This window comes from Musca domestica, unplaced genomic scaffold (assembly GCF_030504385.1).
Source record: "Musca domestica strain aabys unplaced genomic scaffold, Musca_domestica.polishedcontigs.V.1.1 5, whole genome shotgun sequence".
In the NCBI taxonomy this organism is placed as follows: Eukaryota; Metazoa; Arthropoda; class Insecta; order Diptera; family Muscidae; genus Musca; species Musca domestica.
The window spans coordinates 11,094,684-11,108,290 of NW_026712346.1; the positions used below are offsets into that span (position 1 = coordinate 11,094,684).

At 33.2% G+C, this 13,607-nt stretch overlaps 1 protein-coding gene across 1 annotated transcript in view; it reads right to left on the minus strand.

The window, feature by feature from the left end:
- Window positions 1-384: 384 nt before the first annotated feature.
- Window positions 385-13,607, minus strand: part of LOC101892537 (cell adhesion molecule Dscam2) — a 216,580-nt gene continuing 203,357 nt past the window's right edge. Inside the window, 1 exon segment of the mRNA XM_059128063.1 lies at window positions 385-2,620. Coding sequence (XP_058984046.1) covers window positions 1,804-2,620 — 817 coding nt within the window. The 3' untranslated portion in view covers window positions 385-1,803.

Sequence of the window (13,607 nt, forward strand, 5' to 3'; positions counted from 1 at the left end):
GGTCCAAGTTATCATATAGCCCCCATATAACGGTACCTCCCGATATTCGGTATTTTGATGATTTTAGCGATATTATTCACCGGAATTATTTCAAATTTGGCATTTGAAGTTCGTAATGGATACTACAGCGTAAGACAGAAAATTATCTCTGCAGGTCCACGTCTTCCTGTAGGCCCCATATAACGGTACCCCCCGATATTCGGTTTTTTGATGATTTTAGCGACATTGTTTACCGGAATCGTTTCAAATTTGGTATTTGAAGTTCGTAATGGATACTACATCCTAAGTCAAAAAATGAGCCATGTAGGTCCACGTCTTCATATAGCCCCCATATACCGTAACCCCCGATATTCGGTATTTTGATGATTTTAGCGACATTATTTAGCGGAATTGTTCCAAATTTGGTATTTGAAGTTCGTAATAGATACTGCAGCATAAAACAGAAAATGGGTCATGTAGGTCCACGTCTTCATATAGCCCCCATATAACGGTACCCCCCGATATTCGGTATTTTAATGATTTTAGCGACGTTATTTACCGGGATTGTTTCAAATTTCGTATGTGAAGTTCGTAATGGATACTTCAGCCCATGCCAGAAAATTGTCTGTGCAAGTCCACGTCTTCGTATAGCCCCCATATAACGGTACTTCCCATATTCGGTATTTTGACGATTTTAGCTACATTATAAACAGATTTTTCTTCAAGTTTCGCATTTAAATATTGTAATAATTTATGACAAAAGTTGCCTATGCAGGCCCACGTCGTCGTATAAACATTCGGTATTTTTAAGATTTTAACAAAATTTTTAACGGGTTTTAAACAGAATTAGGTTTGTCTGTGTACCTATGTAACAAATTTCTTCTTGCAATCATTTGCTATTTTTCTTCTTTCGGTGATTTATATTTGGAGAAGCACATATAAAACATATATTTTGATAATCGGCTGACTTCTTCGGAAAGGATTGAAGGCGTTTTATGTTGATTTAGTTCGAAATTGACCCGATGCTCTATTATTATTTTCCGAAGAAGCCAACCGATGACTTTAGCCAGTCAAAGAAGCCTTTTATGTATTCTCACCTTAATTGTTTAGTTTTACGGCTCATTTTAAATTTTGTGTGTACTTCATTTCTATTTTTTTTTTTTAGCAAAAGATAAGAAAATCCTGGACAATTACTGCAGGAAAATAACCAGACAGGCAGAATGTAATTTTTTCGGCGAATTCCTAGTATAAACAAATGTATTTTGACAGAACGGGTGAAATCAGCTGGGCTAATCGGACGACCTATATAATAGGCCTTGGCACGCTGTTTCTATCGTTTTATTTTCCTTTCGTTTAAATTGTTACGGTTTCGAGTTTCTTTTGACGCTTACAAATGTTTGCAAGGGCATGTCTTGTCAACGTGTTGTCGAAACTATTGTGTAAGTGTGTTCGTATGTTTGCTGTGTATTTTGTATGAAATGGTTTCTTAAATTTAGTCTGTCTTCAAATAATTTCTATTTTTATACGATTTTTGTTTTGCTTTGCTTGTTTGTATGTATGTTAATAGAAAGTACGTAAATGCTGCGCTTACGATCTAAATGCAATTGTAGTTTCCGTTGTCTCTGTAGTTTAATATTTGGCTAGTGTTTTGTTGTTGTTGTTGTTGTTTATCCACTTGAATTTGTTCAGAACTTTAGGAAGATATGCGTTGTATTGTATTGTTATTGGGGATTTGTGTTGTTGTATTTTTTAAATGCACCTCAAGGATCCTCGGATATGTCAATAATTGCAGTTCTGGTCAGTCATGCTAGGCCTGACAAAGTCTTATGCTTTGTTCAAAGATGATATGTTATCACAAAATGCTGACGGAGGGCTCAAGTTTTTCTCGCTGATAATGTGATGGAACTCGTCCGGCACCTGGCGATCGGTCGAGACAGGTCCGGAGCCTTGAATAGATTGTTTGCTGCCCTTGGAGGGGTACAAATGGCCGGCCATGGTGGATCCAATGGCCAGAGTATCTGCATTGCTGAGTGTTTCCATGGCTCGGTAGTCGAAGAATGTGGACATATTGTCGTTAGGAATTCCCAGCAGATGAAGAGGTTCTATGCTATGTGGTAGGTGATGTCGATAATTGTCGTGTCCTTCGCCCATGGCAGTCTTGTGCTCAGCCGAGAGTTGCTTACCCTTGCGTCGGGGGGTAATGGTAAGAAAGTCGCCATAGCTTTTGTTGTGGCAAGCCAGGGACGAGGCCGAGTTTATGGAACCCTTGTTGTGGCTGGCGAGACGTTCGTGTGATGGCATAGCTTGAGGCGGCGTAGAATTTGTGGCCTGCTTTAGAATTTCAACATAGGAGCCCGACTGGACAATATGCGGGGAGGGGATGCTGTTAGACGCACACTGGAATTCACCGGCGAGGCTGTTTCCGCTGTTGGAATTATTATCGGCAGCTTTTGATCGAACTTTACCGGATATACTGCCGGACAAATTTGTATTGTTGGTTGAATTTTTGGCACATTCGTCTGAAGCTTGTCGCTGATGATATTTGGGGGATGATGCTTTCCCATTGGTTGATTGCTGTTGTTTGCGCTGTTTTGGTGGCGGGTCAAAGAGCCGGTAGTCGAGCGGCACCGCGTCCACGCTGCTATGTTTCATAAATGTTGTTGGCGATGCAGGACAGAAAAATATACAGATAATATAGAACAATTATAAGATGAAAAAAATGAGCAGGAGTATAATTTACATATGCATGTATAATTTACATATACATGTTAGTATTGGATTCGATAGTGAGTGCAAAAGGAATAAATATTTCATTAGATACATTTATGGAGGAAGAAGCATGCAAGCATACAATTATCACAGACATTCATACAGAAATCAAAAAAATATATATATCAAATACTGCCTAGAATGCAAATAACACATTTCAATGTTTTGAGACGTAAGCCTATTATTTATCATCCGTTTTGCGGTCAGTAATTTATATGTTCAAACATTTCGAAATTCCTGAATAGGGTTACTGGCGAAAAGTTTTTTTTTTGTAAAATTGCGTTTTTACCCTCAAAAGAAATCTGGAGAAAATCGGACAGTTTTGGCATTAAATTGATGTCGTCGAAGTATACTTTTGGTTTAGTGTAGAAGTACGTGTATAGTCAAATTGAAGAAGTATTTTAAAATAGACTCGTTTTCTTGGTCCAACTTTCAAATTTTCCTGACATGGACAATTTTTTTTTGAGGTACACGAATACTTTGTTGCATTTTTATGAGCAAAAAGCTGTGTTGTTTGCCAAAATATTTCGATTTAATAGTGAATTTAAAACAAATCCGAATTTTGTAGTTGATTTAATTTGTATGGTAAATTTGGGAGGATTTTGCACATAAATCAAGATAATGCCCTTAATCATCATATAACGGTTTCGTCTAAATAGACTTTTAGATACAACATTTTATGCGAATTAACTCACAATATAAGAATTTACAGGGTGAGATGAAAAAACTGCAACCAACTTCAGACTTCTGTCATTTCTAAGCCACTCGTCCGACAACTGTTAAAATTATTCCAGTGACAGCTCATTATATTGTTTACAAAACATTTTGGTGAGAATTTTCCAAAAAAAAAAGTTCTTCGTGATGGAATTCAAGCGTGATAGTGTGATTCTTTATATATATTTTTATATCGTTAGATCACTCCAGCATTTAAATGTGAATAAATCTTTTGTGTCTCGTACCATCCTCGTTACAGTGATACTGTTAGCGCAGCCCAACGTCAAGTAATTGGACGGAAGAAAACAGCAACATTAGCAGAAATGGTTCGAAAAGTAAAGAAGCGACTTGATCGGAACCCGCGTCGTAGTGGTCGAAAAATGGCTCGTGAGCTGAACATATCGCAATATTCCATTCGGCAAATATTGAAAAATGAGCTCGGGTAAAGCCATTGAATTTTCAAAAAGTGCAAGAACTTACACCGCAACAGAAAGAAAATAGACTCAAAAGAGCTAAAGAATTGCTTCGCTTGGCCGAAAGTAGTGAACTGCCGAAATTCGTTTTCTCCGATGAGAAAACATTCGTTGCCCAGCAGTTTGTAAACAAACTAATATAATCGTGTTTACTTGCCAAAGAGTTCAGCTGAAAATGTGCACCTTCGATTGGCCACCAGAACTAAAGCGCAGGCCATGGTGATGTTGTGGGCCGCCATAACAGCAGATTATCGCTCTCCGCTCGTATTAATCGACCGTGGCATCAGAACAAATGCCGAGTATTATCTCGAAAATATTCTCGCCTCATTTTCAGCGCACAATGGCCACAAAAACCTACGGACACCAATCCGTTGGACTATTGTGTCTGGAGCATTTTTGAAAGCAAGTTTGGTACTAAAAAATACCAAAGTGTCGATCACCTCAAGCAAGCGCTTCGCTGGGAATGGACCAAAATACCGCAGAGCAACATTCGGGCAGCGTGTGACGGTTTCATTGGCCGTTTGAAGGCCATAATTCGTGCCAAAGGTGAGCAATTCGAACAAATCTAAACTTATTCTAAAATTTGATGCTATTTCCGACATTGTTTGCTTTCATTCAATAAAATTTAAAAGTTTGACTTTGTAACAGTTTTTTTAATTTCACCCTGTACTATTTAATTCAACCAGCATTTGTTTTTAATCTTGTGCGGAATCTACATATTAACATTGTCCTTTGGGACAATTAATATTATCCTGAGCGGTATTTCTATCCTCCCAAAAGTGTGTCCAAACACACTAAATCTATTAAGCCCAGTGGATTAATCTTCAATAATATCAAAATGCTATAAATCTGACTTCACACTATTTGGTTTTTTTATATTAGGCGTCTGTGCGTTCGGATAGTGATTTATTTCAGATTTATAAAAAGCAACATTTTGTAAAAAATATATGACCACCAAATGAGGGAATAGGGACACAAATGGGCAATTGCTGGTCTTATATGTAGATTCGGTAAGTATTTAGAAAACAATTACATACAGTAGTATCTAAGTAGTCTATTTAGAGGTTTAAAAGATATGTCGATATTCATATAACGACATATGTAATTCCTAATGCATAAACGAAATTCATTGTCATTTGCTTCGATGTGTTTCTCACGAAGTTGTACTAATAAAGAAATGAAAAAACAATGTGGTCTCTCTTTCGCTTCATCTTGGAATGGTCTACCTCTTACATTAGGTTAGCGAAAATGTTTCACCGTTTCAGTGTTTAATGAAATATTTGCATTTGTAGTAAATAGACTTTTACAAAAATTATTGAGACGTAGATAGGATTTTCATTGATAAATAAATAAGAGCAGTTCGAATTACATCCAAACGTTTTTGGAATTACAGAAGGAAATAGTGTGGATAGATCTCTGTACTCAACTGTATCCGACAAACATAAAACTGACTAAACATTTATACTTAAAATAACTCCTTACACCAATACAAGGTTTGAACCAACACATAATGTAAAAAAAAGAAAAAACTAAACTTTCATATCAGTCAATTTATTTCTAGACACTCGGAATGTTTACAGTTTCGATACTGTGAACATAATATTTAAAAAAAATGTATATATATATATAATAAGAAAAATTTATACACCCTGATGTAGTTGATACTTACGGAAAATGTACTATATTTAACGTTTTCGAGTTAATTAAAGTTGGCCTTATACTTTTTACTTAAATTCAATCAACCATGTGGGCTAATTTCAACGAAAACTGCGAATAAATTTCTACAATTAGATTGAAGTCTGTACAGATTGAATATAGTTTCTACATACATTTCTCATCTGATTTCGTGTATTTGATGCACCAAACACGCTATGCGTATAAAGTTTGGAATGTGTGACAGAATTTGGCCAAAAATTAAATTTTGTCAATTTGTATGTGACTAGGCTAAATTTACTCTTATATATATATATATATATATATATATATATATATATATATATATATATATATATATATATATATATATATATATACTAGCTGGCCCGGTCCGCGTTGCCGGCCCGCAGTTTTTGTCTATTATGCATATTTGTCAAAGCATAATTATTCAAAAATATGAATGTTATAAATGTTCACGTACTGGTCGATTAGTTTTTAATTTTTAGTCAAATGGAAATTACTGTACTTTGTACACCTCATAATTGAGGGCTAATTGATTTAAGAATAGCCAAAGTTAATTACTTTTTCAAAACCATTAGCACCTCAGATTGTGCATTAAAGTCCTCATAAGTACCCCTAACCATGTCGGTTTGTTTGTCCGCCAAAAGGTGGACTTAAGGGGGTTCTATTACATGGAGAAAATTCTAAAATTTGTAGATATGTTGAAATTTTTGTGTAAGATTTTCACCCCCAAATACACATTTTTAGCCAAATCCTTTGAAATATGGTAAAATGCGAAACATCGGCCTACATTGAAAACTTTCTTCACCCCTTATAATCCAAGATGACAAATGGAGGCCAAATCGAAAATATAGCAGAACAACATAGCATGTCATACTGAAAAAAAAAAAATCACGTGATTTAAATAAGTAAAAATAGTTTTATCCACCTCATAATTGAGGTCAGACTGATTTCAGAATAGTCAATTATAATTACTATTTTGCACCCATTACCGTAATATGGGAGCTAATTTTATTTGTCATTTAAATTGTAAATTGGAGACCCCATAAAGTCTATATTTTTCATCATAGTCCCGTGCTACTTTCTTATGTTTTATAATTTGTTCATGTTTTCACAATTTATTTCATATAGATGTATTTCCCAAATCTACGTTCCCAACCAATATTCTCTTGGGGGTTTCAAATTCAATAGAATACAAAATTTTCTTTTCTGATCACACATTAGATGTGAAAGTGGACTTGGGGTTACTCCAATGTGGGGACTTTACATGAATAAATTTCTATGTGGCAATTATCTGTACGATGGTTCCTTACCCCAGGGTGGCATAAATACAATTTTTTAGTGGTCAAGACCAATATGGGCCCTACTCCTAACATTTTATGCGAAGAGATTCTCTACCCCCTTAGAAACAAAGATGCCAAATAAGAGCCAAAAATAGAAGAAAGTGGCGAAGACTCCAAAAATGGCTTAAATCATACGATGGTTATTTATGATCGATATCATGACCGGCAAAAGCGATTTAAGGTATCTTAAATATTCAGGAAGAATTTTTGGAAGGATAGAAATCCTTTTCTTACTAAAAGTCCCATTCGCTCTACTATTTTGCACCCTTTATATTTGGTATTTTACTGATTGTACTCCCAAAAATTTTTGCATTTCGCATCTTCCAGCTGAAGCACGATGTAGGCCCTGGAGTTGAAAGGTAGATGTCAGTTACCATCATTACCGTATTTCGCACCTATTTCATTTTTTTTGGTGAAAAATTGTATATAGTGAAAAATTACTCTTTATTTTGTTAAAAAAAAAACAATGAATTCAATATGATATTACAAATTGAAAAAAAATTGACAAAAGAAGAATAACAAATTGAAAAAATCTTCAACTTGTTCGCTGATTTTTTACAGCAACTGTATAAAGATTCTTACAAAGTTTGTCAATAGAATGTACTTTTATTTTAAAATTCTATTCCATTGGAAACTTTTTTCGATATTTTCCCGTTTTGGGAATTGTTGCAATGAGATCTCTTTTTTCGTGTTTTTTTAACGATTTTGAAATAGTAATTATCTTTTAACTTTGGTGTGACCGCATTAAATTATTTCGGTATCATCTATTCCGTTTCGCCACTACATAATTCGGTACTACACTTCCATGTAACCAGTCATCAATTTCAGTTCTCAAGAAATCAAGTCAATTAAATAAATTGGTATTAATATTCGAATTCGAAAATAAAATATAAAAAACACCACAAATGTACATTGGAAAAAAGTAAGTCAAAATGGAAAAAAATCATGCAAAATAAAACATTACTATTGTACATTTCAAAAGTCAAAATGAAAATGTTAATATATTACATTTTTACGCGATTTTTTTGGATATTATCCTTTTCGGAAAGGACACAATTCCGAATTTGTATGAATCGTTAAAATCAGATCAGCGGTTCTGGAGTTATAAGCGTAGTAACAAACACAACTTTCATTTATATATATAGATATATATATATACTAGCTGAACCCGGTGCGCTTCGCTACCCCTTTTGATTTTATATGCATTCAAAATTTTATTTACGAATATATGTTGGTTAAAAAAACAAAAAACAAAATTAAAAATTAAAAGAAAACTGTTGCACTACTTTAATGCGTAAGTAACCAAAACCATTAGAAAAGCAGTAACATGACATACATACACGAAGGGTTTGTCCTTCGGATTTATTTATTTCATAGCAAATACCAAGCGTGCAGTAAACTGCAATCTTTTAAAGTTGACTGGCATTTCTATTGTAATTAGTGAATTCGAGAATACATATCGTGTTTAGTTCATCAAATACATGAAATCGGCCGAAAATGTATATGGGAGCTATATCCAAATCTGAACCGGTTTCAATATAATTTGACAAATTTATTTTCGGATTAAACCCCACACACATTCCAAATTTTATTGGAATCGAACATTCATATTGCGTTTGAGGCATCAAATGAATAAAATCGGTCGAAAATATATATGGGAGCTATATCCAAATCTGAACCGATTACAATATAATTTGGCAAACTTATTTTTGTTCCAAATTCCGTTACGTATTCCAAATTTGGAGACCGTATCTTCAACCAATCAATAGATATGTGCATATAAAATCTAAATTTTTGGGAGGTACCTCCGATTCTGATGCTATATCTCCAGTTACAAGTGGAAATTCAAAAATGTATATAGCCTATGTTACTTTCAGGCGATGTTGCAGTATAATTGGAAATTTTCAGGAAAATCTATTCAGCGGTTTTCGAGTCCATAAATTACAAACAAACAAGCAAACATACAAACATTTTCCTCTTTTATAGATATAGAAGATATATATATATATATATATATATATATATATATATATATATATATATATATATATATATATATATATATAAATATATATATATATATATATATATATATATATATATATATATATATCTATATATATATATATATATATATATATATATATATATATATATTTCAAAAGACTACACAACAGTGTTATTGTGGCTACTATTATTACGGGACATACATAGGCATTGTTTGTCATAAGCCATTACCATATTCAAATTGGAAACTTGAAATAAACGGTAAATAATGTAGCTAAAATCATCAAAATATCGTATATAAGGAGGTGCCGTTAAATTGGAGCTGTGCAAAGACCTGGACCAGCATAGACAGTTTTCTGTCACAGGCTGTAGCATCCTTTACGAACTTCAAATACCACATTTCACACAATTTCGGTGGGTATTGTACCTAAAATCGTCAAAATACCGAATATGGGGAGGTACTGATATATGGGGCCCATACGAAGACCTGGACCCGCACAGACAATTTTCTGTCACAGTCTGTAGTTCCTATAACGAACTATAAATACCAAATTTGAAACAATTCCCGTGAATAATGTCTTTAAAATCATCAAAATACCGAATATCGGGAGGTACCGTTGTATGGGGGCTATACGAAGACATGGACTTGTACAGACAATTTTCTATCTTAGACTGTAGTATTCATTACGAACTTCAAATACCAAATTTGAAACAATTCCCTTGAATAATGTCGTTAAAATCATCAAAATACCGAATATCGGGAGGTACCGTTATATGGGGGCTATATGAAAACGTGGACCTACATGGCCCATTTACGAACTTAACCTGCCTACTGGAAAAATTAACATGTGTGCAAAATTTTAGCCATCTATCTCAATTCATTCGAAAGATAGCGTGATTACAACAGACAGACAGACAGACGGACAGACAGACGGACAGACAGACGGACATCGCTCAATCGACTTAGAATTTTACGCTGATCAAGAATATACATACTTTGTTGGGTCTGACATGAGTATTTCGAGGATTTACAAACGGAATGACAAAGTTAATATACCCTCCATAGTATGGTGGAGGGTATAAAAATATATGTATTTTTATGGTACATATTAAGTATGCACATTTCTTTTGTTCAGAGACTCACGATGAAATTTGATGTAGAATACTTCTTACTTTTACACTTTTCGCAAATGATTAAGTAGGGTAAGTGTACCAGTAGTCGGCACTTTTAGGCTTTTTAATATTTCAATCTTTCGACATTCTGAGTGAAATCTTTCAATTGCAGAAAAATAAAATTGTTCAGATTCCATATTTTGTTTAGTTTTCGAAATAATAAACAACAATTGAATTTGTTTTTATTAAATTGGCAAAATTTGCAATTTCACTAAAATAGTAGTTTTTTGCCAATGCTCCTGCTATTTCATTAAAAAAATATTATTTTGTATATTTTTTTATTTCAAATAGTATAAAACAATGCTATATTACTAATTCACAGTTTATTTAACTAATTTTGCTTTTAAATAGTGTTTAATTTAATTATCATTCTAAACCAATTAAAATAAAAATGAGATTAAATAAAAATGAAAAAAGTACCTTTCTTATATTTGGAATTTGTGAATTGATCTTTTTCCTTTAGATAACCAATATTTTTTTAAATGCCACCGCAATCTAAAACGTCAAATAGCTGATTTAAAAAAATACCTACTTAATTTGGGAAAGTTGGTCAAAAAGCACAAATAAAAGCAACTGCCGACTCAAAACTATTTTTTTTATTTGAGTAGTTTTTGGATTATTTTTTAATACTTTTCTCAAAATTTGGTGGAATAGGTCAAAAATTATATTTTTCTAGTAATCGGCACCCCCTGCCGACTACTGGCAAATCTCTTTTTTTTCTGTTCCTAATGTCGGCATTAAATAATATAACAGAAAAATACTTGATTTTTATGTTTTTTAAGTTTTAAAATTATCTTTAGACTGTTATTTACTATTATAAAATATTTCTGATTCCAAAAGTATTAAATTTTATTTACTTAAATCGATTATTAAGTTGACACCACCACTAATTTTTTCTTTACAAACGAGCACTATCGCACGCATTGGAAGTCACTCACTGACGAAAACCGTTATTCTCTCGTAATAAATGATCGGAGCTCATTGTGTTTTTACAGAAAGAGAACACTGTTGACGTTTTTTTGCAATTATTTCATTACTTGGTCAATTCTATTTTTAGTTATTTAAGTTTAAATTTAAAAACTGCCGACTACTGGGACATGTCGAACTTAGGCGCGCTTACCCTATAATTACTTTTTCAAAATCGCTGAAAAATCACGAAAGAGATCTCATTGCAAAAATTCTCAAATCGGGAAAAAAATCGAAGAAAAAATTCTATGGAATCGAATTTTAAAATAAAAAATCAGCGAACAAGTTGAAGATTTTCTCAATTTGTTATTCTTCTTTTGTAAATTTTTTTCAATTGGTATTATCATATTGAATTCAGTGGATTTTTTGTGAACAAACTAAAGAATAATTTTTCGCTATATACAATTTTTTACCAAAAAATGAAATAAGTGCGAAATGGGATGTTGACTGACATCTACCTTTCAACTCCAGGGCCTACATTGTGGTTCAGCTGAAAGATACCAACACATTTCAACAAACAAAATTGACCGAAAAAGCCTAGTGTAGGGCTCATTTCAAAGCGTGGACCAACTTCTTTTATGTGCCAATAATCCGTCCAATGAGAGCTCAAAATGCAAAATTCTTTGGGAGTACAATCAGTAGAATACCAAATATAAAGGGTGCAAACTAGTAGAGCGAATGGGACTTTTAGTAAGAAAAGGATTTCTATCCTTCCAGAAATTGTTCCCAAACATTCATATACCTTAAATCACTTTTGTAGGTCTTGATATCGATCATAACTCACGGATAAGGGTACAACCTGATTTTATATTTATATAACCATCTATGATTTAAGCTATTTTTGGGGTCTTGGTCACTTTTTCATTTTTGGTCCTTATTTGGTATCTTTGTTTCTAAGGGGGTAGAGAACCTCTTCGCATAAAATTTGAAAATTTCAGAGTAGGGCCCATATTGGTCTTGACTACATTCATCAATTGATTTGGCTAAAAAATTTTATATATGCTACCCTGGGGTAGGGAACCATCATACAGATAATTGCCATAGGAATTTATTTAAGTAAAGTCCCCACATTGGAGTATCCCCAAGTCCACTTTCACATCTAATGTGTGGTCAGAAAAGAAAATTTTGTATTGTATTGAATTTGTAACCCCCAAGAGAATATTGGCTGGGAACGTAGATTTGGGATGTACATCCATATGAAATAAATTGTGAAAACATGAACAAATTACAAATATAAGAAAGTAGTTCGGGACCGAATATTTGTTGAATTGTCATTGTATTATACTATGATGAAAATATGGACTTTAAGGGGTCTCCAACTTACAATTTAATTGGCTAATAAAATTAATTCCAATCTTAACATTCTGCCCTCAATTATGAGGTGGATAAAACTATTTTTACTTATTTGAATCACGCGAAATGCTATGACATGCTATATTGTTCTGCTATATTTTTGATTTGGCCTCTATTTGTCATCTTGGATTATAAGGGGTAGAAGAAATTTTTCAATGTAGGTCGATGTTTCGGAGTAGTGCCCATATAAAGAATGTACCTCATAATTTTACCATATTTCAAAGAATTTGGCTAATAATGTGTATTAGGGGGGTGAAAATCTAAGTGCTAATGGGTTTAAAAAAGTAATTATTTTTGGCTATTTTCAAATCATTCAGCCCTCAATTATATAGTATACAAAATACAGTAAATTCCAAATTACTGCTCATTTGACTGGAAAATTTTGCTACGATTTTTACTATACTAAAAATTAATTTGATCCCTTACATGGGGATACGATTGATATATACTTTTTAATAGATTTGTATAGCACAATCGCACATTTGAAGCCCAAGGTTTAAATATTGAAACCCACGGCTTAAATATGGTTACAGGTATTTAAAAACACTTTTAATCGGTTCAGTCATATTTGTGAATTATTATGCTTTGACAAATATGCATAACAAATAAAAACTACGGAGCGGCAACGCGGGCCGGGGCAGCTAGTAAAATATAAAAAACCCTACAAATGTACATTCGAAAAAGGTAAGTCAAAATGGAAAAAAATGCAAAATAAAACTTTACGATCGTATATTGCAAAAGTCGATTTTTTTTTTTTAATTTTATCCTTGTCGGCCAAGAGGCAATTCCGAATTTGTATAAATCGTTAAAATCAGTTCAGCGGTTCTTAAGTTATAATATATATATATATATATATATATATATTGAAACACGACGTTGGCGTAGATTGTACGGCTTCATGTAATAAAACACCAACGTTGTTTATTTAAAAAAAATGGAACTATTCTTTATTTGTGATTATTTTCAGCTTATTATCAATTCCATCAACTTGGGCAAGCGTGGGTAACTTGATGTTAAGCATTTGATGATCACTACAAGAATGGATGATTTCATGTAAAATCATTCTCCTTTTATATACATTTTCTCTGCTTAAAATTAGAGTAGCTTAAAAAGGTAGTAGGGATCAGAGATGTGAATTTATGGTACTATTTAC